At 34.4% G+C, this 25,602-nt stretch overlaps 1 protein-coding gene across 3 annotated transcripts; it reads right to left on the reverse strand.

The window, feature by feature from the left end:
• Positions 1 to 25,343, reverse strand: SLC33A1 (solute carrier family 33 member 1). 3 transcript variants are annotated; one of them, XM_036904139.2, is made up of 7 exons: positions 24,104 to 25,336; positions 11,898 to 12,085; positions 8,043 to 8,227; positions 7,657 to 7,774; positions 5,326 to 5,541; positions 4,430 to 4,625; positions 1 to 3,106 (listed from the first exon to the last, which is right to left on the reverse strand). In XM_036904139.2, exons 1-6 carry the CDS (start codon positions 24,876 to 24,878, stop codon positions 4,458 to 4,460), a joined length of 1,650 nt encoding a protein of 549 aa, XP_036760034.2. In that variant the 5' UTR covers positions 24,879 to 25,336; the 3' UTR covers positions 1 to 3,106; positions 4,430 to 4,457. The 3 variants fall into 3 exon arrangements, with proteins under 3 accessions (XP_036760034.2, XP_036760033.2, XP_036760035.1); XM_036904138.2 differs by having other exon boundaries at positions 1 to 4,625; XM_036904140.2 differs by lacking the exons at positions 7,657 to 7,774; positions 11,898 to 12,085 and having other exon boundaries at positions 1 to 4,625; positions 24,104 to 25,343.
• Between the last annotated feature and the right edge of the window lie 259 nt (positions 25,344 to 25,602).

Here is a 25,602-nt window from a genome sequence, read left to right on the forward strand (position 1 = left end):
TTTCATTAATGTTTTATTTTTTAGAGATCAATTGTGAAGCATTTTGAGCATTTAAATCCTTTATGTAAAAATCTAGAGAATTTATTTCAAAGACTCCAAAACTTTCAACAGTGCATATTTAACAAATAATACACATTTTTAAATAAATTAACCAAATAAACATTTCACATATACTAAAACACTTAAATATGCTAAGCTATCAAAGCACATGCTAGATGTTCCAAAAATGATTTAACAAATCACTTTGCACCATTCATTTTTAATTCAAAACTGTACTTGGGTGCAATATCATAGACCTCAGCAATAACAGCTTTTAACACTTATTTTTTTTCAGTTTTACACATTCCTGAAGACAGTACCTTAAGACAATAGATACAGTATACTCACTGATAAAACCTGATAGTGCTAATCTATCAATTTATCAAATAGGCCAAACTAATTTTTAAAATATCAAAATTTTGTCCCAATTTTGTATTTTAATTTTATAGATGTGATAAAAATGTCAATTTCATTAACTATAAAGCTATAAAAAGTAAACTTTTCCCAACATTTAAGATCACTTGGATGAAAGTAAGAGGCTTTGATATTTTTATTTTATCATTGTGACTAATTTATTGTAACTAAATTTTAGACTTATAATTCCCTAAGAATTGTATCAGTACCTTTGTTCATTTCAGTTGTGCTTATCATTATTCTTCACACAAAATTTTATAAAAAGTTTTCTATATTGACAAAAAGCTATTAAACTATAGCAACCTTTTTCTCAATGCTTCAAGACTTTATATAAACTATGCAAATTATGATTTTTAAAATTATATACATGGCAAAAATTTTTTAAGAGTAACTATGAGTAACTTTAATTTTCATTTTGCCACATAAAACTATTTCCTCATACAAAATGTCTGCCCCCTTCCCACCCCCCCAAAAAAACCTTGTTTAAAACAATCTTTATAATCAAGCACTCAAATAAAAGTTTCTGTTTACTTAAGGGAGAGGGCATGAGTCCTCTATATGAACTTTTCTACCCTGATACAGGACTTGTCTCTACTAAAACAGAATTCCAGAAAGGAATATTAGCTCCCCATGTCCACTTACCTTGCTGACAACTTAGAGGAGTAAAATAAAGATTCTAAGAGCAGTTTTGACAAGTAGGAAACAGAAAGGCTCTCACTCCCAAACTAAACAGTAATTACATAAAAAAATTTGGCACTGTTAAGTCAGGCAGATCAAGCTGTAGTGGAAAAGAAAATCGTCTCTAATAGGTATTTTAAATCTGCTAAGAGAAAAATCAAGTAATTATGTCTTGCTGTCTACCAAACACATAGGTTCAAAAGTCTCAATAATTATAATGCACTCTATCACCTTCCATTCTGTAACTAAAATGGCTATTTAATATACTAATCCTAATTATAATGGAATTCTTTTAAAGTTTATTTTCTTTCTCTAATACTAAGATAAAATAGATTTTGGAAATCAGCATGGAATGTTCCCAAGAAGTTAGTTCTTTTCTTTTAGCTGGTCTGTGTTATATAGTTTTGCTCATCCTTTCAACTACATAACATGATCCCCAAACAGAAAAACAAATATTTAATATTTAATATAAAACAGCATGCATTTTTGGGTTTCTGTTAACAGGGAAAAATAGAAGTGATTCATATGAAAAAAGGGATTATATGACTAAGATATGTCTTTTGTGGGATAAAATTCACCCTTACACCCTTCTCCTACCACTTTTGTATTATCTGCTATAATCCCTCAAGGTTCAAGTTCAGTATTAAAAACAGAAATTTTCCAGTTTTCATCATGGATTTTTCTTTTAACATTGTTTTCAAGTTGTTTTAAATACTTAGACCACAATTATTTCAAATTTATGTTTATAATTCACAGTTAGCCCACATTCAATAGGCCATGGCTTTGAGAGTGTTTTGGATCACAATCCATTAAAAACTCTTTAACACAAGCTCTCTCCAGAAAGACAATAATTACACATTCAGAGTTTTGCAAGCTATTCAGAAATTTCACAACCCCACTAGCATCTGTTTAGGTTAAAAGCCCTCATACTACAGGGATGAAATCAAGTAATAGATTTAGATTTGAAAGGTTTAAAGTTTTTACAAAATAGGGAGATCTGTTTTAGCTGTTGAACAAATTTTTTATGACTGATTAGGCAAAATTAAATATTTACAACAGATATAGTTTTTAGTTTTAGTCAGAGCTAATCTTACAAGAGCTTTTCAAACTCAGATATATACAGGTTACAACCAATGTGCAAATGGAGATATTAACACAGAGAGATGTTTAAACTGATATTAGCAAGTAAATACATACTAAATTGAAAGAGTTAAGGTTCATACTCCAAGGTATAACTTATCAAGATCTATTAGTATTATGAAAAACATACAAAAAAATAAGTAGTATTTTCTAATACTACTGATTTATAACAGAGCCACAGAATCAAGTAGATCATTTGCAAAATGCCATCAATGATCAATACATGCAACATAGTTGCACATAGCTACTAACAAGTCATTTTTGGCATTCATAACAAGCATGTACCCAAATAGCCAAATGACTACAGTTGAAAATAACTTAATTTCTAGAGCAAATACAAATAATGACTCTTACAGTTAAAGGCCTAAAATATGTCTTAGTATTTCATGTCATTAACAATTGTAGACTTGAACATATATTTCAAAGTATGTATAATTTGTAATAATATGAATGGGGAAGAAATAAAAGGTAATTATGGTAGTGTGAGCTTCTTAAATCGAAAAATTAAAAATTAAAATACATTTCACATGAGAGTTAAATGTTTTTTTTCTTTATTGAAGTAAACATTTAGATGATAATACAAGACAATGGACAATCCATGTGACAAAGTACTGTAGTCTACGGTTTGGTGTAGCCTCCTTGTTTCTAGGGTGATTTTCCAGGTGATTCTTCAGGCTCTGACATCGATGCCCAACACAGGCTTTCTAATGGTAATGCATGAATTCTAGAGGCCACTGCCTCTGTCCTTCTTCAGATGATGAGAGCCATTTTCTCCCACCCATTTTATCCATTTTATCCTCCATTACTTATAAAAAACCCCACTCTAAAATTCAACCTATGTCATAAAATTAACAAAATCAGAAGTTAGTATGTACATTCCCACAAAGATAAAACTACTAAAATTCATCTTTATCTTTTTTTGTGAAAGATTTATGTAATCTCTAAGGAGTCAGAGTAATAAACAACACAAAGTTTGCAAAGAATCTTATTACCAGGTATATATAATATGTTGAAAATTGCCAAAGTACTCAAAAGCATAATTCTCCTGGGATAGTAATTCTTCACTGGGAACTATAGTTTATAAACAAACTCTGTTTTAGTAAGTGGAAATACAGTACTTGATTTGGTATAATTTTGAGATCTTTCTCACTAGTAAAGTGCTTAATTAAGAAAAATTCTTCTGACACATGATTTAATTTGTCAAAGGCACAAAATGCCTTTGTCTCACTTTAAAGCCCTTGTCTTTAAAATTATATTACTCATTTGTATCTTACATAATCTGAAGCTTTACTGTTTCTTCTCTCAGTAATACAAAAAAAAAAAACTACTTGAAGAAAAATGTTCAATTTTATTTTCAAAATTTTTCCATGAACATACATATAACACTAAATTTGGTCCCCTCATGAGCTGTGTGCCATGAAGCACTATGACAAAAAGATGTAAGTAAGCTTTAGGGTAAAAGTTAACAAGGAATCCAAATACCTTCCAAAAGGGTGAGGAAGGGGGGCAGGGAATCAATAAATTAAAAATCACAGCTTTCATTTTATAAAAAATAGTTTGAATAATCTTCTTATAAATTGTTTATGCTTACAAAAGCAGGAAATACATTTAAAATAGTCTTTTTAACACATATTCATTAGTATAATGTGGCTATGGTCACAAAAATAACTAAAATGGCATCTACATTCTCCTTAGCAAATTTCACATAGAATTTAACCAGTTTGCAATTCAAAACAAGATTTCACTACCAACAAGGCCAGACTAGTTGTAGCTAGTACCCAAACATCAAGCTTTGTTCCATTTAATATATTTTACCAAAAATTTAAATATAGCTCAAATGATAGGTACTGATAACAATACTTGACTGCATGGTACCACCCATGACTACTGCACTGCAGTTCAAAACAGATTTTGGTGAGTAAGTTAAAAATACATAAATCAAATTACAAGGCCAGAACAGTTATTTTAGAACTAGTTTACTGACCTTAACTTCACATATATTGACCAGGCAAGGAAAAATATAATCCAATATATACAGAGAAGTCTCTATTTTTAACCATTTGGCATTTTATAGTAACAATTTCCTTCTTTAAAACAGTATTTTATACTCCTGTGCACCATTTATCATAGCTCTCTGAATTAAAACTAAACTAGTTACCTTTCTAGAATGTCCAATAGCGAAAGCATTAATTGCTTCTTTTGCACTTCCAAGAGGATGGTCCTTCATCTTGTAACTTTTTAAATTTTGGACCAAGAAAGAACCACCAACCAAATCCGATAAAGACACAAATAACGGACTCCACGTAATAACCGTCCAGGGCTGTAACACAGGAACCTCCGAGCTTTTTGCAAAGCTTTAAAAATAAAATTAGAATAAATATTCCACAATTTCAAAAATGAAAGGACTCAGCAATTTAAATGTTACTATTTAATACTAAAGGATTAATCAAAATATGCTTTTGTTAAAATATTTCAACATTTCTTTCACTTCACATGGCAAAACATGTTAATGCATCTTGCCTCTGTAATGCTACGAATGGGATTAAACACAACTTCAGCTCTTGCTGTAAAACAAAACTCATTTTCAAGATACAGCTTTTCATGTTTGGGAAATGTGAGGAAATTTCCAATGAGTCCACTCTAGAAGTAGGCTAGTGTTATTTCGAAAAAACTTACCAACAAACTAGTCATTACTTCAGTGTTAGCTATATCATTATATGAACAGCCAATGGAATTTCCCTTTTCTTTTTCTGTCATTATAAAACTTAGCTATTAATTATGCATTTACAAGTGTCTATCGTGCAGGACTGTGATCCTCAAGGTGGAGGAAAGATTGCTTTCCCCTCACTAAGGACCTTCAAGTGAGCTACTCGTATTGATTTGAGTGTGTTATAACCCTTAACTATGATGGAAAAGAAAAATTATGAGATTTCTATACTGGGAAGTATGGGCAGATATGATTTTTTAAAAAAGATATAGTATCTCTTGAGGCAAAATGAGGAAACTGATATCTTAATATTAGCTTAATGTTATCTAAAATTACAACATACTTACCTCAACAGCATCAGGTGTTTGACAATTCTGGTTTGATGCTCCAACACATTCTTCCAATGTTAGGGGATCTACCAGCCACAGAGCTACCGTAGAAGGCCAGTTTCCTCCCAGATTGGACACGGTATTTAAAAGGGTCATATATGTTCCTCCAATAAGTGGATCACTAACCTTTGCATTGAATGCCATTATGGAAACATACATGCTGTACAATGTAACCTGTAAGGAAAATGTAAAACATTTTTAGTACAATAAGACTTTATAAAGTTATGATCTGAATTAAGAACATCAAAATCATACACCTGAAAATTAATTTTCATGACTCTTACTAAACTCAAGTCAATGAACATTCATTGAGCACCTACTATAGGCCAGGTTTTAGCTACATCATGACAATACAAAGATGACTAAGACATAGTCTCTCTCTCTCTGCCCTTCAAGAACTTATTCTAGGTTGGGAAAATAGGGAATAATTATGATGGAATTCAATAAGTATTGTAAACCGTTTATGCTACTGAGGCCTAAATAAATAAATAATTAATTTTATCACAAATAGTCAAAGGCTCAAAAGAGAAAATGACAAATGAAGTGTCATTAAAAGATACATATAGCAATAAGAAAAACCCCATATTTGTATTATACCTAAATATATATGTGTATATGTATACATGTATGAATTATACATGTAAACACTCCAATATGCAAAGCAACATGTTGTATCACTTTATATATATATAATTTTCTTCTACATATATAGAAGAAAAATTACATTTCAAAATTTTTATGCCGAACTAAAGAGAAAAATCACCTTAAGAGGCAAGAATTAACCTTCCATTTAGGAACATGGAAACAAACCATATTTTAAAAATAGCATTCCTATATCCAAGGTAATACCACCAACAAATGTCCAACCTGGAACTCAATGCCTGGGTGCTTAAGTCAGTGTTCCTTCTACCCTACCAGGTAGACATGGTGACTAAAGGGAACACTGAAAGCAGCAGAGGCAGTTCTACTCTCCCCATTCCATCTCTGCAGGACATTGGTTCTATTTGGAACACAAAACACTAGAGGAGGAGTCACAGTCCTTAGCCCAAGCCTCTTTGGCTATCTCAGAAAGCAACATTAAAACAAAGCAGCCCTAGGTCAGTGGTCAGCCTCAGGCTTAGGCAAGCTTGGGAAGCACAAAACCTTACTTTCCAGTGTTCTTGACCAGCTCTTCTGGAGCCCAGCCCTCTCTTATGAATGAAGACTCTTGAGCTAAGACCTGGGATGTCCTGATGCCTAGATGGAATGTTTACTCCTTACCCAGGAAAGTGACACCTGACACCCGAACTGTATAAGCCAACAGGCCAGTTCCTGGAGAATTCTGATAAGGTTAACCCACAATAGCCATTTCCTGTCATCCCCTTTGTGACCATCCTTCCCTGGGCATTGGGTCCCCCTTATTCTAATCCCTGATTGTCAAAATGCAACTCACTTCTTGCAGAAATAAAGCAGCCTTGCTCAATTAAAAAAAGAAAATAAAAAATAAAAATAGCATTCCTTTGAATACTGTTTCCATGGGGTCTCAGAAAAAGGAGTTCCAAAATAAAATAAGACTGAGAAACACTAAGTCACACAAAATTAAAGAGGTCTCTTTTACAGTAGGCCTTCTAAGAACTTTTAGGACATAAACTCCTTAAGGGCAGGAATTGTGGTATGATTTATTCACTGTTATACCTTAGCACTTAAAATGCTTCTAACATAGAATAAGTGTAAATTTGTTGAAGGAATGATTAACATGCTACCTAAAGAAGGAGAATGTCATGCATTATTTCTCAAATTTACTCAGCCTTGTACCTTTTTTCCCAAAAAGCATCTAGTAATCTGAGTTTCAGTGAATCCACTTTGGAAAATTCTCTAATGACATACAAAGCCAAACAAATGATTTTTGGACTACTGCATCATAGTTTTCCTTTACCTACACAGATAATGAAGCATTTACTAAGCCAAAGCACTTCTTTTAACTTTTATTTTATGCCTAACATGAACTAAGTATGTGCAAAACAGAAAAAAATTATATTTGACACTGTAGCCCCAAGGATTTTACAAACATGATCCATTATGGAGTTCTCCTAAAGGATACAACTGTATGCAAAGAATTACTGAGATTATCCAGTGGCCACATTTTGTATTTCAGTTAAAAACAAAACGAGGAGTTGATAGAAGTTATTAAAAGCCAGAAGGTTTAAAATTCACTGCCAAATAATTTCTTCAGCATCAAATTCATGCTTAAACCTTATAATTTGTTTTACACAGAACAATTATTTCCTGAGAAAACCACAGCAAGCTTACCTGATGTAATGCATAGCTCAGCAGCACCGTAATGTAGTAATACACAGGGAATCCCCCTTGATGGCCTACTTTAGGAGTCCACCAAACTAACAGAGCATATTCTAATCCAAGCAATAATCTATTGAAGAAGAAAGAAACTAGAGTTGACTTTCATTTTAGCTTAAAAACAACAGCAAAAACAGAAATCTCTGTGCTTACCATATGAAAGAAACCTATGTTTAAGATTTGTCAGGAGGTTAAAAAGAGATAAAAAGTGCACATAAATGATATTGAAATTAAAAATGCTTTTCAAGCCTTTTTCCAATAATACTCTACACAAAGATATTAGTGATACTGATGAATGTTCTCATTTAACCTTATTTAGTAAGGTTTTATTTTGTTTTTACCTGTAGGGCATGGCTTTGTAAAATACGTTTAGTGGCTGGGGACCTGCAGTGTATTTGCTGATAATCAGAGGTAATATTATCTGCAAAGGAACCATTGGAACTGCCAATAAGGCTAAATGCTCTTTGGGAACTCCCTCTTCTACCAATTTCAGTCCTGTTACTGCATCTGCTGCTGAAAAACCAATCTGCAATAGAAAAACAAAGAGATATTTTATTTTGTGACTTATGAAATATTGTCCTCCAAGCATATGTGAGTCCTTCAAGAACCTCAGTCTCAATACTGACCCCTGCCAGTTGCAAGTATCTATCATATTATTACATCAATCATGTTGGTATAACAATCAATTTACAGAAGGCACACTTTGCCCTACGGAATACCAACAATATTCAGTGAAACAACTGAAAATTCAGCACTCTTAGAACTGTGTAGATGGCTCTAATTACAACTATATTCCCATTTATAAAAGTTCAATCTCTTATAATAAAGTGTCCAAATCCAGACTTACTAATTTGTATGTTTTAAGTTTTAAAGGAAGCTTTTAATTGACTCCAAATAAGTCTGGTTAAAATGAAACCCTGCTGCCACATATAAACATTTTTGATGATTTCTGATTAACCACAATAAAATTTCCAAAAACCATCTAATGTTTCAAAAATAATTCCAAGAAACCATATTTGAGGAGCTAAATAAGATGGGAAGAGAAAGTACAGTTAGTTTCATTCTTAAAAACAACAAAACGACTAACGATACTGAATGTGGTAAGTGTACATTTTGAGGTGAAGTAAGATATTTAGATAATCTCAAAGTTTCTCCCCATAAACTAGTTTTTGATTACAAAAGCAAAAATAGTAACTTCGTAAGTGAACAAACTAATAAAAGTTAACAACAGTTAATGGGATAAAGGAACATGATAAAGGGCTCCTGATGTAATTTCCTGAAGATATCACAGTATTACTTCTGACATTCCTGATATACTTGAATAATCTGAACCTAACCCTAAAGAAACAGACAAACATAAGTAGAAGGCCATTCTACAGAATAATTGGCCTGTACTCTTTAAAATGTCCAGGTCATGAAAGGCAAAGAAAAGCTCATACCAACGAAATGTAATGAGTGATCCTGGCTTGGATTCATGACCAGGAGAAAATAAAGTCATAAAAGCTGTTACTGGGACAACTGGTAAAATTCAGATATGATAATAGATAATTCAGATTAGATAACAGTATTGCTTCAATTTAAAATTTCCCGACTTTTCATTAACTTGTGGCTTTGTAAGAAAAATCTTTGTAAGAACAAAGTCCAAATAAGACTTCTTAAGAAGGAAACACATAAGTTGTTTATGAATAAAGAAGTATGACATATACAAATTACTCTCAAGTATTTCAGAACCTGTAAAGAAACACAAATTTACAGGAAGAAGAAAATGGCACTAAATGTTAACAACTAGAGCATTTAGGTACAGATACATGGAAATATTTTCAATATACAAGTAAATTTTCAACAAGTGTGAAACTATTTCAAATAAAAATGTTTTTAAAGGAATGACAAATACTACTTACTTTCACTTCTTGGAATGGAGCCAAAGAGCAAAGTTCACCATAAAAAAAGTAAAGGTCAAAGATATTTCACTAAAGTCCAGAAAATAATTTCACTTATATTTCATCAATTGTTTTTGTAAAAATTATATATGTAAACTAACTTCAACATTGCTCTGTCTTAAAAGTACTATAGTAGGAGACGGTGCAATACACATATCTAATAAAAAACTCATATCAAGGTACATATAAAAAATAAAAATTCTACAAAGTTAAAGAAAAAGACAACTCTAGATATTCAAATGGCCAATACCATATGACAAGATACTCAACTTCTTTAGTCACCAGGGAAGTGTAAATAATAACTGTAATGAGATGCCACTACACACCTGCCAGAAAGGCTACATTTTAAAAAGATAATGTATGTATTTTCAAGACTGTGAAGCAACTGGAACTCTCTTACACTGATGAAGGTAGGGAAAATCCAAATACTGTGGAAAACTGGCAGAATATAGTAATGTATTTCTTATGCCCCAGTAATTCTACTTCTAGGTATTTATCAATCAGAAATATGCACCATGTAATATACATGAATTTTTGTAAAAGCACTACTCATAATACTCCAAAGGTAGACATAACTTAAACATCTGCTGATAGAATGGATTAGCTGTGATATATTCATACAGTGGAATTTATAAGCAATGAGATGAACAAATTATTGCTATGATATGGATAAATTATACAAATATAATTTTAAGAAAAGGAATACAAGAGCCAGACATAAGAATACAACACTGGATATTCCATTTATATAAAACTCAAGAGCAGGGAAATCTAATCTATGGTATTAAAAGTTAGGAGACAATTTTTGGTGGGGTTTACTTTAAAAGGGGAACATGGAATTCTAGAATCACCTTCTTATACATTGCTGGAGACAGTATAAATTATTATAATCTTTGAGAAAGCAATTTGCAGTCATATTCACTGACCAACTAATTGTCCATTAAAGAATCTACTGGAAATATTGAGAACAAATAAAGACTTATGCATAAAAATTTCACTAGTGCATTTTTACCATTAAAAACATGAAAACTAAATATACAACAGCAGAAAAATGACTGAGGGAATTATGAGCCCTTATACAGTGTGACAATTATATAGCTATTAAAAGTATGTTTTCAATTATTTAATGATACAGGAATATGAAATAAGACAAAAACAAGATAAGAAATTACATACAGTATGATACAATTCCACTTTTAAACTACTTGTATGTATATAAATATATATTAATATAAAGTTATAATCAATGTATTGATTATATGTATACATGTAAAATCCATGTATGTACACATGTATACACACATGGGGAAAAGGGAGCTGGACAGAAATATGTCAAAATATTAATAATGGTTATCTCTAAGTGATGTAATCAGATGATAACACTATCTTCCTCAAAATTTTCCACATAAAGTTGAAACTTAAGTTCCTTGTTTAAAGCTTTTTAATGTTTCCTTAAATTTAACCCTCTCTATCTAGAGAGGAGGAAAAACTCACTATTTCAAAACAATGAGGCTACAATTTTTACTTCAGGTTTCTCAGAAGATAGCTATAAAGTGTTAATGTAGATAGGCTTAAATATATAATATGAAACTCCTATAACTGATTTTAGAATTTAGGAATATTAATCCCAAAGCTAGCAATAGCTCACTATAACAAAATTTGCTCACCTTTCTTCTAGCATAATCTTTAAAATGTCTTACAACTATAAAATTAGGACATCTTAATACAGAAAATGTACAGAATAAAATAAAAGTCACCAAAACCCCCATTTGTCTGATGGTATATTTCCTTCCAACATTAAAATAATAATAATTCAATTGATTTTCAAATAGATGTCAAATATTCATACATTTCTGTATCTTTGGTTATGGGCCCAGCAAGCTCCTGCTGCTTGGATCATATTCTAAGTAAATCATTTTACTACCTCTGACATTAAAAGCATACTTTTTATAATAGTAGAGAGCTATTATTTTTTCAAGGCATTCATTTCCATACTAAGCACTAATATCATTTATTAAATAAAATTTCACATTGGAATTATTCCAAGTTTGTATAATTCAAGATCACAAGACATTTAGCTTACCTTGAAATTATATTTGATGTCATCACACCTTTTAAAACATATTTAATAGAAAGTATTGTTTTTATTAAATTCTAAAAGTAGTGGAAAGGACTTATGATACAAAAAGAAAACGGAAGTATTCCATGATAATGGTAATTATAATAGAAGAGTAAATTGCTTTATAAATCTCTTACCTTTGCAGTCAGGATCAGAAGGCAAAATGTCATAACTGCTGGCATTTTTATGATTGCAAAAAGTAGTTTGTAAGTATCTGTGATCCCCTGTGTTTCTTCTTTTCCTACTGATACTTCGTTTTCTTTTTTCAGAAGGGCAACTAGAGTTGTTGTTATCAAAAATACAGTTCCCCAGAAAAAAAGGAAATCTGAAATTAAACATGTTAAAATCTGTAATTAAATTTTGAAATGATGTATCTTCATTGATAATAAATACTTCTGTTTATCCAAGTTTTCCTCAACTAAAATATGTTTAAAAAAATCAACACTTGGGTGCCTATCATGTTCAAGGCACTATACCAGGCACAGAAGATGAACAAGACAGTCCTGGTTCTGTTAAATGTACATTACAATAGACATAAAACAATGATGCGTAAGTAGGAAAAAGGGTTACAGATATTTAGTGGGGTTCAATGAAACAAAATCTAGAATGTCATTTTATTCAAGAAGTACTAGGAGTAACAGATGATTTCACAAGATCCATCAGTCACTCTTAAGTACCTAAGCCATTTCAGTTCTTTATTAAGTTATGACAACTTAGATAATCATTTGTATTAGATTTTCCAACTTTTGTTTTTAAACTTTCTAATGTTTAAATCTGTTTAAGAGCCACTTCTTTAGTACCATGATACAGAAGCAATTTCCTCACACCTGTAGGTACACAGTGGGGTCACATGAATCCTGTTTGTGTTGTTTCTGTTTTAATGGAAGATAGCTGGACCATCAGCCATTATTCTGAACAAATGAAGCAGAGGGAGTGATTATATCCTAGAAGATTCTATGTAATAGCTAAAAATAATAGTGAAAATAGAGGTATAATTTATTGAATTCACACCATGTGTCCTAACTGTGTTAAGTATTTCACATGTATCATTTCCTTTACTAAAACAACCAACAGATTAGGTTATTACTAGCCCCAGACTACAGATGAAGAAACAGGCTTAGAGAGGGTATGTTGCCTGAGTTACATTCCAAGTCGGTGGTAAAATTGTGATTTGATACCTTATACAACTAATTTCAGGTATCTCCTTAACCACCCTGAAAAATACATCCTGGCTTGCCACTACAGAACAGTTGACAACCCTTTTCTTCATTTGTAAAACAAGAGGACTTCACTAGACAATCCCAGAGGCTTTCGAATCAGTTTTATAGGTTTACCTTTTATTTTATTGCTCATGTAGCACAACATGGGTTCATGGAGGCTAGTCACCCTTTTCAAAAACAAGTCAGGGTTCTCCTGTGTTTTTGGTCTTGCTCCACTGCTGTGCTAGCTGAAGGTGATCACTACAGCTTGAACCTTTCTTACAATGCAAGCATATAGCACTCTTCGTTTAGAGCAATTTCACCATACTATTTAAATGCTTTCTTATATGTTATCACATTTGATTTTACTAGCAAACACATGAGAAAGGCAAAGCAGGCATTATTACTAAATAGACATGAGAAAGAGGCTCAGGATATTTAAGTCTTTGCCAAAAGTCAAATTATTAAAAGGTAGAATTTGAACCTAAATCTTCTGAATTTGGGCTTTATACTCCTCCTTACATCACATGGTTTATCTAAAAACTTAAAAAAATAATTAATGTTGAAGTAAGAATCTACCAGAACTGGCTAATCATTTTAGTCTACACAAGCCTAGCCAAAAACAAGGCCCTGATACTCAAATTACACAATTAAAGAAGCTAAAATGCTTTAAACATATATGGAGTCTATAATCGGAGGCGAATTCCTTTTGGGAAAATTTATAATTTATTATAAATGGGGAATTTATAACTACTTTTAGATATCAGAAGAAAACCATGAAACATTCTTAAATGCAAAGGTATCCATTTTAGAATGCAGTAATATATATGTCTTATTGATTAAAGTTCATCAGAATAACATTTAATTTCTAGTGTTATGTAATCTAGTTCAAAAGGAATGACCAACAATTTAATATAATTCTTGTAAGTAAGACTAATGTTCATTATTTTTGCATTCTTAGTTTCATCTGTGAAATGTGACAAATAATGGCTTGTTTACAGAATTTCATCTACAATATAATCATCATTCAGAAAGTTTTTTTTGTTCAACATTGTTTTAAATTAGCTGAAAAAAAGCCACATTACTTTCACTGTCATTAGAAATTTCCATTAATGGTCTCTCTATACACATCACGTGAAAATAAAAGGTTTTCAGTTTTGTACTACTTTAAGAGTTCTAGTTCTCTATGTAAAAAAAGTTTTAGTTTGCTTAGTACATGCTCCCAGTTTTAAGGAACAAAATCTTCATCTAGAATTTAAGCTCCTTGATCCTAATACCAAGAGAAAAAAATAACAAGAACAAGTTAAACAGGTTTCAGTAGTGTTTGTAGATAAGATTATTTCTAATTTCTTTGTACTTTGAGAATAAATAACAGGACATGTGAAAGAAGGAAGTAGTTAACTGCATCACTCAGAGCCTTAATTCCAAGGTTTTTCATAGCTCACATGGAAAGAAGAACGAAGCTAATAGCTAAGAAAGAGGTTTAGCCACTGCCAGAAACTATATTAACAAGTTTTATGAATGCAATTACCATACTCACCATTAGACTACTGGCTATTGTTTATTAACATTGCTTTGATGCTAGAATGCCACCCATCATCTGATGTACCTACCACTGTAAAGATAGTATTACCAAACATAATCTAGATATTTCATTATTATTTTGGTTAACTTTGATTTATGTATTTTATCTGCAAAAGCATTATGATGTATACATGTATGATCAAGATGTCAAAGCTGAAGTTCAAGTTTCACAAGCATGACTTCTGAGCAAAGACCTCCTATAAGACAAACTGAAAATTCTGAAGTGGCTACTAGATCTTATCTAGTAGTCCCACAAACACAATTTAAGAGCATGTAACAACTCACCTAAAAGAAGGTTATAAAAGCTGGCACCGAAGTGCTATTATGCCAACACAGAACAGAGCAGTAAATCTCAAAGTCACTCTCGAAGTTAAGCACTATTATTCCTACTTTATACACAAGGAAACAGAATCACAAGCCAGTAAGAGTCAGAGGTGGGATTCAAACTCAGATCTGACTCTAAAGCGAGAATGTCTTCCATTATGCTACACAGATCATACTGTACTCCATTATACTGCACCAACCAAGTAGGCTCTCTTTCCTATCAACCAGATATACCTGAAAAAGGTACCTATTTTAGTTCCAGCTATGAAATCTGGAACATAGATAATTGAGCATATTTCTTTAAAGTGGCTACTTGAATTTCCCCTCCTCACTTCCATCTCTCCATGTCAGAGGGTATACAAACCCACAGGATGAATAAACATGGTGCATTCTCCTAAAGAATTCATTTTATTCAATAACTCATAAGGAAACATTTTAATGAAAAAAATATTATGGAGAAAACAAAAATCCCAAGAAGTTTTAAGGTAAAACATTAGACTTCAAAAAAACTTCATTTTCAAGGCTTTGAACTGGGGTCTCAGTGGTACAGGTTCACTTTCTGATACCATCAGAAGAAGAGACAGAAAATTAAGAAGCATGCTCTGATGCACTCCTATGTTTATCACAGCACTATTTACAATAGCCAAGAAATGGAAGCAACCTAAGTGTCCATCAGTAGATGAATGGATAAAGAAGATGTGGTACATATACACAATGGGATATTATTCAGCCATAAGAAGAAAACAAATCCTACCATTTGCAACAACATGGATGGAGCTAGAGGGTATTATGCTCAGTGAAATAAGCCTGGCAGAGAAAGACAAGTATCAAATGATTTCACTCATCTGTGGAGTATAAGAACAAAGCAAAAACTGAAGGAACAAAACAGCAGCAGTCTCACAGAACCCAAGAATGGACTAACGGTTAACAAAGGGAAAGGGACTGGGGAGGGTGGGTGAGAAGGGAGAGATAAGGGGGAAAATGGGGCATTACAAATTAGCACACATAATGTAGCCAAGAGGGACATGGGAAAGGCAGTATATACAGAGAAGACAAGTAGTGATTCTATAGCATCTTAGTACACTGATGGACAGTTACTGTAATGTGGTTGGGACTTGATAATGGGGGAGGGAGTCTAGTAACCATAATGTTGTTCAAGTAATTGTACATTAATGATATCAAAATAAAAAAAATTAAAAAAAAGAAGCAGCATGGTCTGATACGCCATCCTTGTCTGAGACCAGGTTTTCAAATGCACACTTGTGGATATTAACTTCAGTCCTTCAGAAGTCAGTGCAAGAAAACACACTCTCAGTTTCTTTTCTAAGTAACTGTCAGGACTTGCTTTTACCTTCTTGTTTTTAACACAGCTCTCTACTTCACAAGTTAGAGCATGAAGGGACTTTAGACACCCATAATCCAGTTCACACTCTCACTTTCACAGTGGAGGAAACTGAAATTGAAATATTATGTATCTGATCCTGGGTCACCAGCTGTCTCAGCAGAAACAGACCTTCCTTCTAGTCCACAAACCTCTCTAAAGCATTTGCTCAATATCCATGCTGTTTATAATTAGCACACACAATATAGGTAGGTCACAGGAAAGGCAGTATAACAGAAAAGACAAGTAGTGACTCTACAGCATCTTACTATGCTGATGGACAGTGATTGCAATGGGGTGGGGGGTACTTAATAGGGGTGAATGTTGAAACCACAACGTTGCTCATGTGAAACCTTCATAAGATTGTATATCAATGATACCTTAATTTTAAAAAATCCATGCTGCTGAAGAGCAGTCCCAGAAAAATGCTGTTTTGATTATATAATAGTCAGATCTTATCTGAGAATTAGGTTTTTAAAAGACAACATGTAACAATCCAGTAAATATAAAGCTATTTTTGAAATCTTTCTAATCCCTTAGGAAGGTGCTGTGTTTGAGATCACATAACTTCTCATTAAATCCAACAATGTGAGGTTTTTCTCCAGAATAGATTGTTTCTTCAATCAAGGACCAGATTAAGCAGCTGTCTTGCTATTAGAAGCCATATTGTCTCAAAACTCTTGGCTGATACTCAGCCCAGGATGCAAGACTGATGCTAAAAGGTCAATAGATTCAGTGCTTCCACTTCATGCTAATTATGGGCCTGCCTTTATCACTGAATAGATAGAAGTGAATCACTATTTTTTTTTTTACTATGTTCTGATCAGGCACAAAATCCATTTTAATTAAACATATATATCTGTACTCTGATGCTGTGATAGGAACTTCTTGCACCCAACTCTTGTACGACCTATACCCTAACACCCTTAAATCACTTTGGTAAGCTGAATTCAGGTTTTTTATAAAACAGTTGACAATGAGCATTTCAAACTGTCATATAAGATGCAGGGCACATCAGAATAGCTAAAGTGAAAATAAGTATAACATCAAATGCTGACAAGGATGCAGAGAAACTGGATCACTCATATATTGCTGGTAGGAAGATAAAATGGTATAGCCATTTGAAAAAAAGTTTGACAGTTCCTTTAAAAACTAAAAATTGACTTAACCATAAAGCACTATTCCCATTACTGGGCACTTGTCTCAGAGAAATGAAAACTTATTGTCACACAATGATAGCCAAAACTGGAAGCTTCCTAAATCTCCTTCAATGGATGAGTAGCAAAATAAACTGTGGTATGTCTAACAAATGGAATACTTCTCAGCAATAAAAACAAACAAATCACTGGCACATGCAAGAACTTGGATGAACCATAAGAAATTATGCTGAGGGAAAACAGCCAATCTCCAAAGGATACTTATTCATAATTTCCCTAAGCAACATTTCTGAAATAGCATAATTAGATAAGAGATGGAAAACAGATTAGTGGCTGCCAAAGATTAGATCTGAGGAAGAAGAAATCTATATAACTATGAAGAGGCAACACAAAGGAATCTTGTGGTGATGGTAGAGTATTTTGATTGTGGCGAGGGTGGTTATGCAAGGCTACACATGATGAAACTGCACAGAGCTACACACATGAATGCATGGACACACACACACAAATAAGCATACGTTTAACTGGTTAAATCTGAATAAGGTCATAAATTTACAAATGTCAATGTCTTGGTTTTGATATTGTACTATGGTTATTTAAGATGTTAACAATGGAGATGGCTGGGGAAAGGGTACATAGGATTTCACTATGCATTTCTTTGCAACCTCCTAGGAATCTGTAATTATTTTTAAAGTAAAAAATTTTTTATAAGAAATGTGGGTCTCAAATACAAAATAATATAAAGCAATCAAAACAGACAAATATTTAGGTATGTTGAAATCACCTATTCTTTAGCTTTAATTGCTGACCACTGGACTTTAGCTAATAAGGAGTGTGTTCAAAAGTGAGGGGAATGAATGAAATTGAAAAAAAAAAAAAACAACTGAGATGACACTAAATTAAGGAATGAAAATAGTGAAAAGTAACATCTTGCTTTTTGAATAGTACCCCATCCATAAAAATGTTTCAGCGTGCACACTTATGTATAGATTGCATTAATATATTGTATACAATGTAAAATATAAACCCCAAATCATAAAAATGGAATACTGTTTTAAAAGAATGAAATTAAAGAACATGTATAAAATGCCGTATTTATCCAAAATTATGCCTAAAACAACAGATGAAATCAGTGGTTTTATATTTTTAATTCTCTAGGAACAGAACTCCTTTTATTAGGTAAGTTTATATTGCTTTCTCAAATTAAATTATAGTTTTCAGGAATGCTATCAGTGAAATTAAGAAACTCTTAATGAATTGTATACATATGGTAAATTTACATAATAAAAGCCAATTCAACTGGTCTCTAATTACATTTCAATAAAATTAGAATAAAATTCAGAGTAAGATACATGCCAAACGAAATGTTTTGACCCACAGTATATGTTGTAAATTGACTCTTCATACAAAAGCACTTTCGCAGTTCTTTACTGGACAAAGAAAGCACACAGTACCATTTCTCCTTTGCTTTGTTTTAGAAAAAAGGCTTTAAGATCTTTCTTCTGGGGTGTGGGCTCCAGTTTTTTAATACCTAATCCTTCCAGTATTACTCCATTTATCTCACTTTACTACCACGGCCCTAACATTTGGAATTAAAATTTTCTCCATTTGTCTATACTGAGATGTAAAAACCACCACCTAATTTATGAACCACTCCATTCAAGGCCAAAAGGGAAGCTAAACTCAAGGATTTTATATTATATACTTTGTATGATACTTACCCAGAGATGAGCTTTTAAGGGTAATGAGTTAGTTTTTTTAATTTTCATAAATCTTACTTTTTAAATGATTATACAGTAAACTAAGTTTTTTGGTGTACACTTCTATGAATTTTAACACGTGTATAAATTTCAAACCACTATACTCCAGATACAGTTTTATCACTCCCCAAGTCTCCCTCGTGCTATCCATTTATAGGCTCCTTCTCCTCACCCACAATCCCTAACAACCACTGATCTGTTCTTTATCTCTATAATTTTTTCTTTTGAGAACATAAGAGAATATTTTAAACCTAAATACAGATGCTAAAGAATGTATCGCAGCTTACATCAAAATAACTGGCTTACTTAAAATGGGGCAGTTAATGCTCCCCAAATTCTAAACATCATTTCTAGTCACATAAAATATATTGAGTACTTCTTCAAGAAAGACAAAGAAATCTGTCACTATGTAATAATTAATTGGTTCTACTCGCTTCCTAGTTCAAAGCACGAATGTCTTACAAATATTGTTTTTACTATTATCATCACCTGTTTGATCAGCTTCACACTTGGAGAATCAGTTTTTCAAAGCAGCATGTCCTTTTTCTCTTACTGGCCCCTATATGTGGTTGCCTAACTACAAACAAACTGCTTTATAAGATCTAATATATTTAGCTCCCTTCTCCTGTATCAGACTAACCTGCTCCCTGCTCTCAAACCCAAATATCCTGTTCTTTTATATATCCCAATCATTTCCATTCATTAACACTGCTTCTAGAGGAACAGGCCTCAACTACAAATTCACAGGCTAGGACTGGCCTAAAGACATTTTATATGAGTCTAAAAAGTGTTTTTTAAAATTAGCCCATAAACAAAAGAGTAATTTTCAGCTCCTCTTGAATACTCTAAGATCTTGTAATCCTGGGATCCCATTGCCACAAGACAACACTTTATTGGAGTTGAAGCTCCCTGCCTTTGAGATGGGTATGAGTTTTCAAGTCACCACTGTCCCCTCCAATCCTTACAGTCTTGCACCAACTCACCTGACTCATTTACATTATCCATTTACCCTCTCTATCATTTTGGTTTGCAAACCTCCATTACAGACTGTAAGTTACTTGGGAGCAGAGAATTCCCAGGTCTTATTCATCAAATTTTAACACCTATCACATAGCTAGCCCCAAATAGGCACTCAAAGCTAAGTGAATGAATGACATGGGTCACTTAAAAAAAAAAAAAAACACTGCAGTCTGTCACTTCTAGGAATCCAGTGTTCCAGGAATGGGCTAATGTTTTTTAAACATCGGCAGTCAGAGTACTATTTTTTCTGGAAGGAAAGCCTCATCAACACATATTATATTTGGGTTTTAGGACTTTCCTTGAGGTTTTTCCTAGCTTCCTACCAACTGTAGGAAAAACACCAGATAAGGAATCAGGATGCCTAAGCTATAGGTATACAGGTATCCCTCACTTGCTGAAAGTTCACATTAGGCCACTTCACTTACGTGAAAGATCTACGTTAGTACTACTGTTTTCACTAAGGGAAATAAATCCAAAGAAGATTTTTGCTTTTACAAAAGAAGCTGTCATGGTACTAATTCAGGTCTTTCCTAAGAGTGAAGTGGAGTAGAGAATTTCTAGGAAGTGGGGGATACTTTTCCCTTTAAGCCATTGTGGCTTATGAAAGGTTTACAGAACACTCTTACTTTTATATAGTGGAGGAAACCTGTATCTTTACCTCTAACCACTTGACCTCAATTTCCTCACCTATAAAAATGAATGAACTGAGCCTTATCTTATACCATACACAAAAATAAACTAGAAATGGATTGAAGAGCTAAATATAAGACCTGAAACCATAAAACTCCTATGAGAGAATAAGCAATAAACTCTTGAATATTGCATTAGAAATTTTTTGCTGGATATATCTTCCTAGGCAAGGGAAATAAAAATAAAAATAAACAAGTGGGATTACATCAAACTAAAAAGCTTCTGTACAGCAAAGGAAACGATCAAAAAATGAAAAGGCAACCCACCAAATGCAAAAACACATTTGCAAACGATATATCCAACAAGGGGTTAATATCCAAACTATATAAAGAACTCACAATTCAACAACTCCCAAAAAAAATCCAGTTAAAAAATGGACAGAGGACTTGCATAGACATTTTTCTGAAGACATAGATGGCCAAGAGACACATGAAAAGATGCTCAACCTCACTAATCTTCAGGGCAAGGCAAATCAAAACCACAACGGTATCACCTCACTCTAATCAGAATACTTAGTATCAAAAAGACAAAAATAACAAGTGTTGGTAAGGATATGGAGAAAAGGGAACCCTCATGCACTGTTGGTGGGAATGTACACTGGTTCAGTCACTACCAGAATAAAAATAAAAATTAGAATCTTATATTATTTTTAAAAATCTGGATCTTAAATTATTAAAAAAAAAACTGAATGAAGGAATTGAAATATATGATCCTCTCAAGTCATAAAACTTTCTCATCTCTACGTTCTTCTGGGTTACTTGAATCCTTCCTTGCAGCTTAAAAGGTGGTCTCTTTTTGCTACTAAACATCTTTGAAAACCAAACAAGGCAGCACAGAAAAAGCCACTTCTGGTTTTACTACTGTCCTGGATCCCTGAAGGTACCCAAAAGCTAATCAGCATAATCAAAGTTTTGTGTCTCATTTTACTCTCATCTTACCTTTATTGTTCTAAATTTACTATTTAGATTGCTTTCTAGAAGGCAAAAATTGTTCTTTCTCAATATATTCCATTTCTATGTATCTGTAACTAAAAATGTTAATCACAGAATATTATTTGAGAATTTAAAAAAATTATCTTTCAATTTTCTGATTTTCTAAACATCTGCCTTAGTATCTGGCTCTTGATTTATAACCTAAGCAACTATATTTCCTTCATAATTCTACATTCTTAAAAATTCCTGAAAACCACTGGCTTTTCTTAGTTGTACTATTAATAAATTCTAGAAAGTACAAAACTGTAAATGTGATATGTGCAGTCATAAGATGGAGAATGAAAACGCAGGAACTCAACTCTTTAACTTACTAAAATGTTTAAACCAAAAACAGCAGTCCACTACAGATAGAAATTTAAACAGTAAGCTATTTTTACAACTTTCTAGAGAACAAAGTTCAACTATCACAGACCAAACAGCTATTCAAAATAAAAAATCAGTGTAAAAAAAATCCAGTGGCACAATTTTGATTTTCCCACTAGGGAATAATTGTGGCTAAGTTAGGATATCATTATCTTGTATGCATAATGGCATTCTCTGGAATGATGTTTTATCAATCACTTACATCATACTTAAGAGAAAGTTCTAATATACCTAGTAAGTAATTTAGTTTTAATAGCCCCTTAAATCTTGACTTCTCTACTGAGACTTCCCCATGTTAAATAACCCATCATTGCACTAGTCCTCCTTTGTGAAATGAACAGTCCCAGTACAAAATGAAAAGCAGCAAGGTGTTGATATGATGCATTCACAAAGTATTTCTCGACAGAAAATTTATCCATAAAGGGGGAGTGGAACCCCAGAACACTCAGAGACAAACCTGTCTAGTACAAAGCAGTGTCTCTCAATCATTTTTGGCCTCAAACTGACTGAGTAAAAATAGAATTATCATTTCATCAGTTAGTGGCTGGCTCACTAGCAGTTTTGAAGAGGTATAAAGGGGGCTCCTTACAGGGTACAGGAGTGTAGAGAGGGTGATAAGATTTCAATTGTGTACCTGCCCCCACTCCCGAAATACTATGACATAACCCTTACACTTTCCTCACCATGTACCTACTCCTGATTTTTACTCTGTTGAGAATCCTCAAACTAGTACTGGGAAGATACTAAACAGTAAATCCAACTGTTCAAATTTCAAAAGAGAATCACCTAAATTCATCATCACTACCAGAATGCAGAATTCTACTATATTCCTGATTTGGTTGTTCCTAATATTTGGTAATCTTACTTGTTTTAGTTGTTAGGAAAGTTTTTTCTTAAAGACACTCAGAAAACTTTACAGGGGCATGTATTTACTCATGCAGAAAAAGGGTAAAAGTTATAGAACTTAAAATTTCTTACTGGAGAAACTTCAAACTCTTTCTCACAGCAACTGAAAGAAATCTTACTAATTTGGTTGCAACCTTTCTTTCAGCACCATTTCCCAAACCCAGTCCCCACAATTATGGCTTCAGGTACTAATGAACACTATAAGCACTGTCCTGAATCTTTTGTATTTTGCTGTTTCAGTGCATTTTCACCTGGTGTTGTGCATCGTGGAACTCCACTTATCCACTTCTTGCAATCTTGTAATTCAAGAAAGTCAAGTGTTATCTGTGTATGAAGGCTGACTCCCACAAGCAGTTAATGGATGGCAACCCTGAGCTCCCCTAAAATGTTCATCTCTCCCATTCCTTGTCGGTGGAACTCTGCCTTTTTCATAGGAAACCCTGAGAACTCTGTCATTCAGCCAACTCATTAATGCTTGAATGAATTAAACCTATTGCATAACTGGAAGGCTAGAAGACTCCTGGTATAAAAGTAGGGGGAGAAATGAACCAGAAAGCATGGAGCTAGAAATCTCAATACAACAAAAGAAAAAAAGGAAAATGTGATCCATGGGAGTCAGACTGGATTGTGTCTTCACACTAGCCAGACTTTAATAAAATATGTGCATCTCTATCAAGGAAGTGCCAACGGATCCCTAGACTGAGTGCTGTTTGCCACTACCCAACATTGTTACTGAATGGGTTGCCTCTCGCTGCTCACTGCAGTAAATGGCCAATTTTTGATTGCTTCATTGTAGTCATTTTGGCTGGAGCTCATTTTAGTATAACAGAAAACTTACCTAGGTAATCTCTCATGAAATGACTTCCAGTAAATTAAATAAGCTTTCCTCCAACATCACACACGCTGTCAAAAGTATTCATAAACATAAAATAATAAATCTAACAGCGTAATAGTTTAAATACACTACCTGAAAGAGTAACGATTCCCCTGGCTTGTGGCTGAAACCGCAAATATTTGTTACAAAAGTCGGCAGATTCAAGGGCTAAAAACAATACATTGCCCAAAAAGTAGCCCGCTGTTTGGCCCACTGAATTGCAAGTAGAAGCATAACCCACGTTTTCACGGGATAACATAGTTAACGCCCAACCATCCACAGCGATGTCCTGAGTGGCAGCCAGGAATTCAAACAAAAAGAAAGTCACAGTAAGAGCAACGACATCGGGGGTTCGGCCATCAGTGTTCCCGAGCAAACGGTCCACCTGAGTGGATAAATATATCATGAAGAGTCCCAATGTATACTGTGTAGGGACAAGCCAAGATTTTCGACGACCGAAGTTCCTAAAGTAAACAGCATCAACCAACGGGGCCCAGAGCAATTTGAGACTGAAGGGCCAGAAGACGAAGCTGAAGAAAGCTTGATCTGTATAGCTAACATTTTTGCTCTGCAATATGAGTGGGATGCTTCCCGCCAGGCCCAGTGGAATGCCCTGAAGAACGTAAAGAAAAAGCAACAGCAAAATGCTGCTTAATTCGGCCCGGCAGCTCCGTGCGGTTTTTGAGAAATCACAAGAGTCGGTATCCCGCAGAAGAGCTTCTTTGTCCCCTTCCCCCTCCACCAAGTCCGGATGTCTGTCATCCCAGCCCCCCGGAGGCAGAGGACCGCTCTTCATATCCAGAGAATGGTTGAAAGTCCCTGGTCGTCGTTGCCGACTGTTGTCCTTGTGGGAAATGGTGGGTGACATATCGGAGACGATGCAGAGCTCCGTCTGTGGGGGGCCAAGGCTGAGCGTCTTGGATTCTTCCAGTCCCAGGTCAGAGGCTGTCGCTCTGGACCAGGGTCCCGATGGTTCAGGGAGGGCGACAGGGCGCAGTGTGATAAGGGCACTCCTTACTGTGGCCTGGAGTGCTGAAACTGGGAGCCAGTCCCCTGGCTGGAGGCCCAGGCGATGCCAGGTAGGCACCCCTTGGAGCGGCGTCAAGGAACCTGAAGGAGCCTCCCGGGCAGCCGCGCCGGGTTCGGGGCTGGGAGGAAGGGGCCGTGGTGCTACGACGGAACCGCGCCCCTAAGCAGCGGCGAGACTGAACGGCTAGTCTCCCGACCAACCGCCAGCTCTCACTGCCACCAATGAAGCCGACTGTACTTTGTATCCCGGGCTCCAGAGGTACCAGATAACTTCCGGTCTCATGCTTCCGGAAGTGGTCCTGGTCTCAAATGAGTCTTGTCCCCGCCAGGGAAAGCCAATCAGGACACGCTCTCATGGCCGAGTTCAGAAACAAGGCTGGATAGGAACCCGCAACCCTGGTGGCCGGGACCTCATGGGAGGATTAACGAGGGAGCACCATGCGCCCTGGGCCGGGCGCCGCTGGAGCGCCGGCTCTGTGAGCGCATGCGGCCAACTGGAAAGCGTGGGCCTCGGTGATTGGACCTGCGCGCCCACGTGAGGGAGGTTGGCGCCAAGTCCCCGC

The sequence above is a fragment of the Manis pentadactyla genome, chromosome 1 (assembly GCF_030020395.1).
Source record: "Manis pentadactyla isolate mManPen7 chromosome 1, mManPen7.hap1, whole genome shotgun sequence".
NCBI classification, from domain to species: domain Eukaryota; kingdom Metazoa; phylum Chordata; class Mammalia; order Pholidota; family Manidae; genus Manis; species Manis pentadactyla.

Excerpts from the sequence above, each read along its gene's own strand:
- SLC33A1 (XM_036904139.2), bottom strand. The coding sequence starts at position 24,878 with ATGTCACCCACCATTTCCCACAAGGACAACAGTCGGCAACGACGACCA. Across the intron at positions 7,775-8,042 it reads TACAAAGCCATGCCCTACAG|ATTATTGCTTGGATTAGAAT; the intron begins GTAAAAACAAAA and ends CTTCTTCAATAG. Across the intron at positions 4,626-5,325 it reads AAACACCTGATGCTGTTGAG|CTTTGCAAAAAGCTCGGAGG; the intron begins GTAAGTATGTTG and ends TTATTTTTAAAG.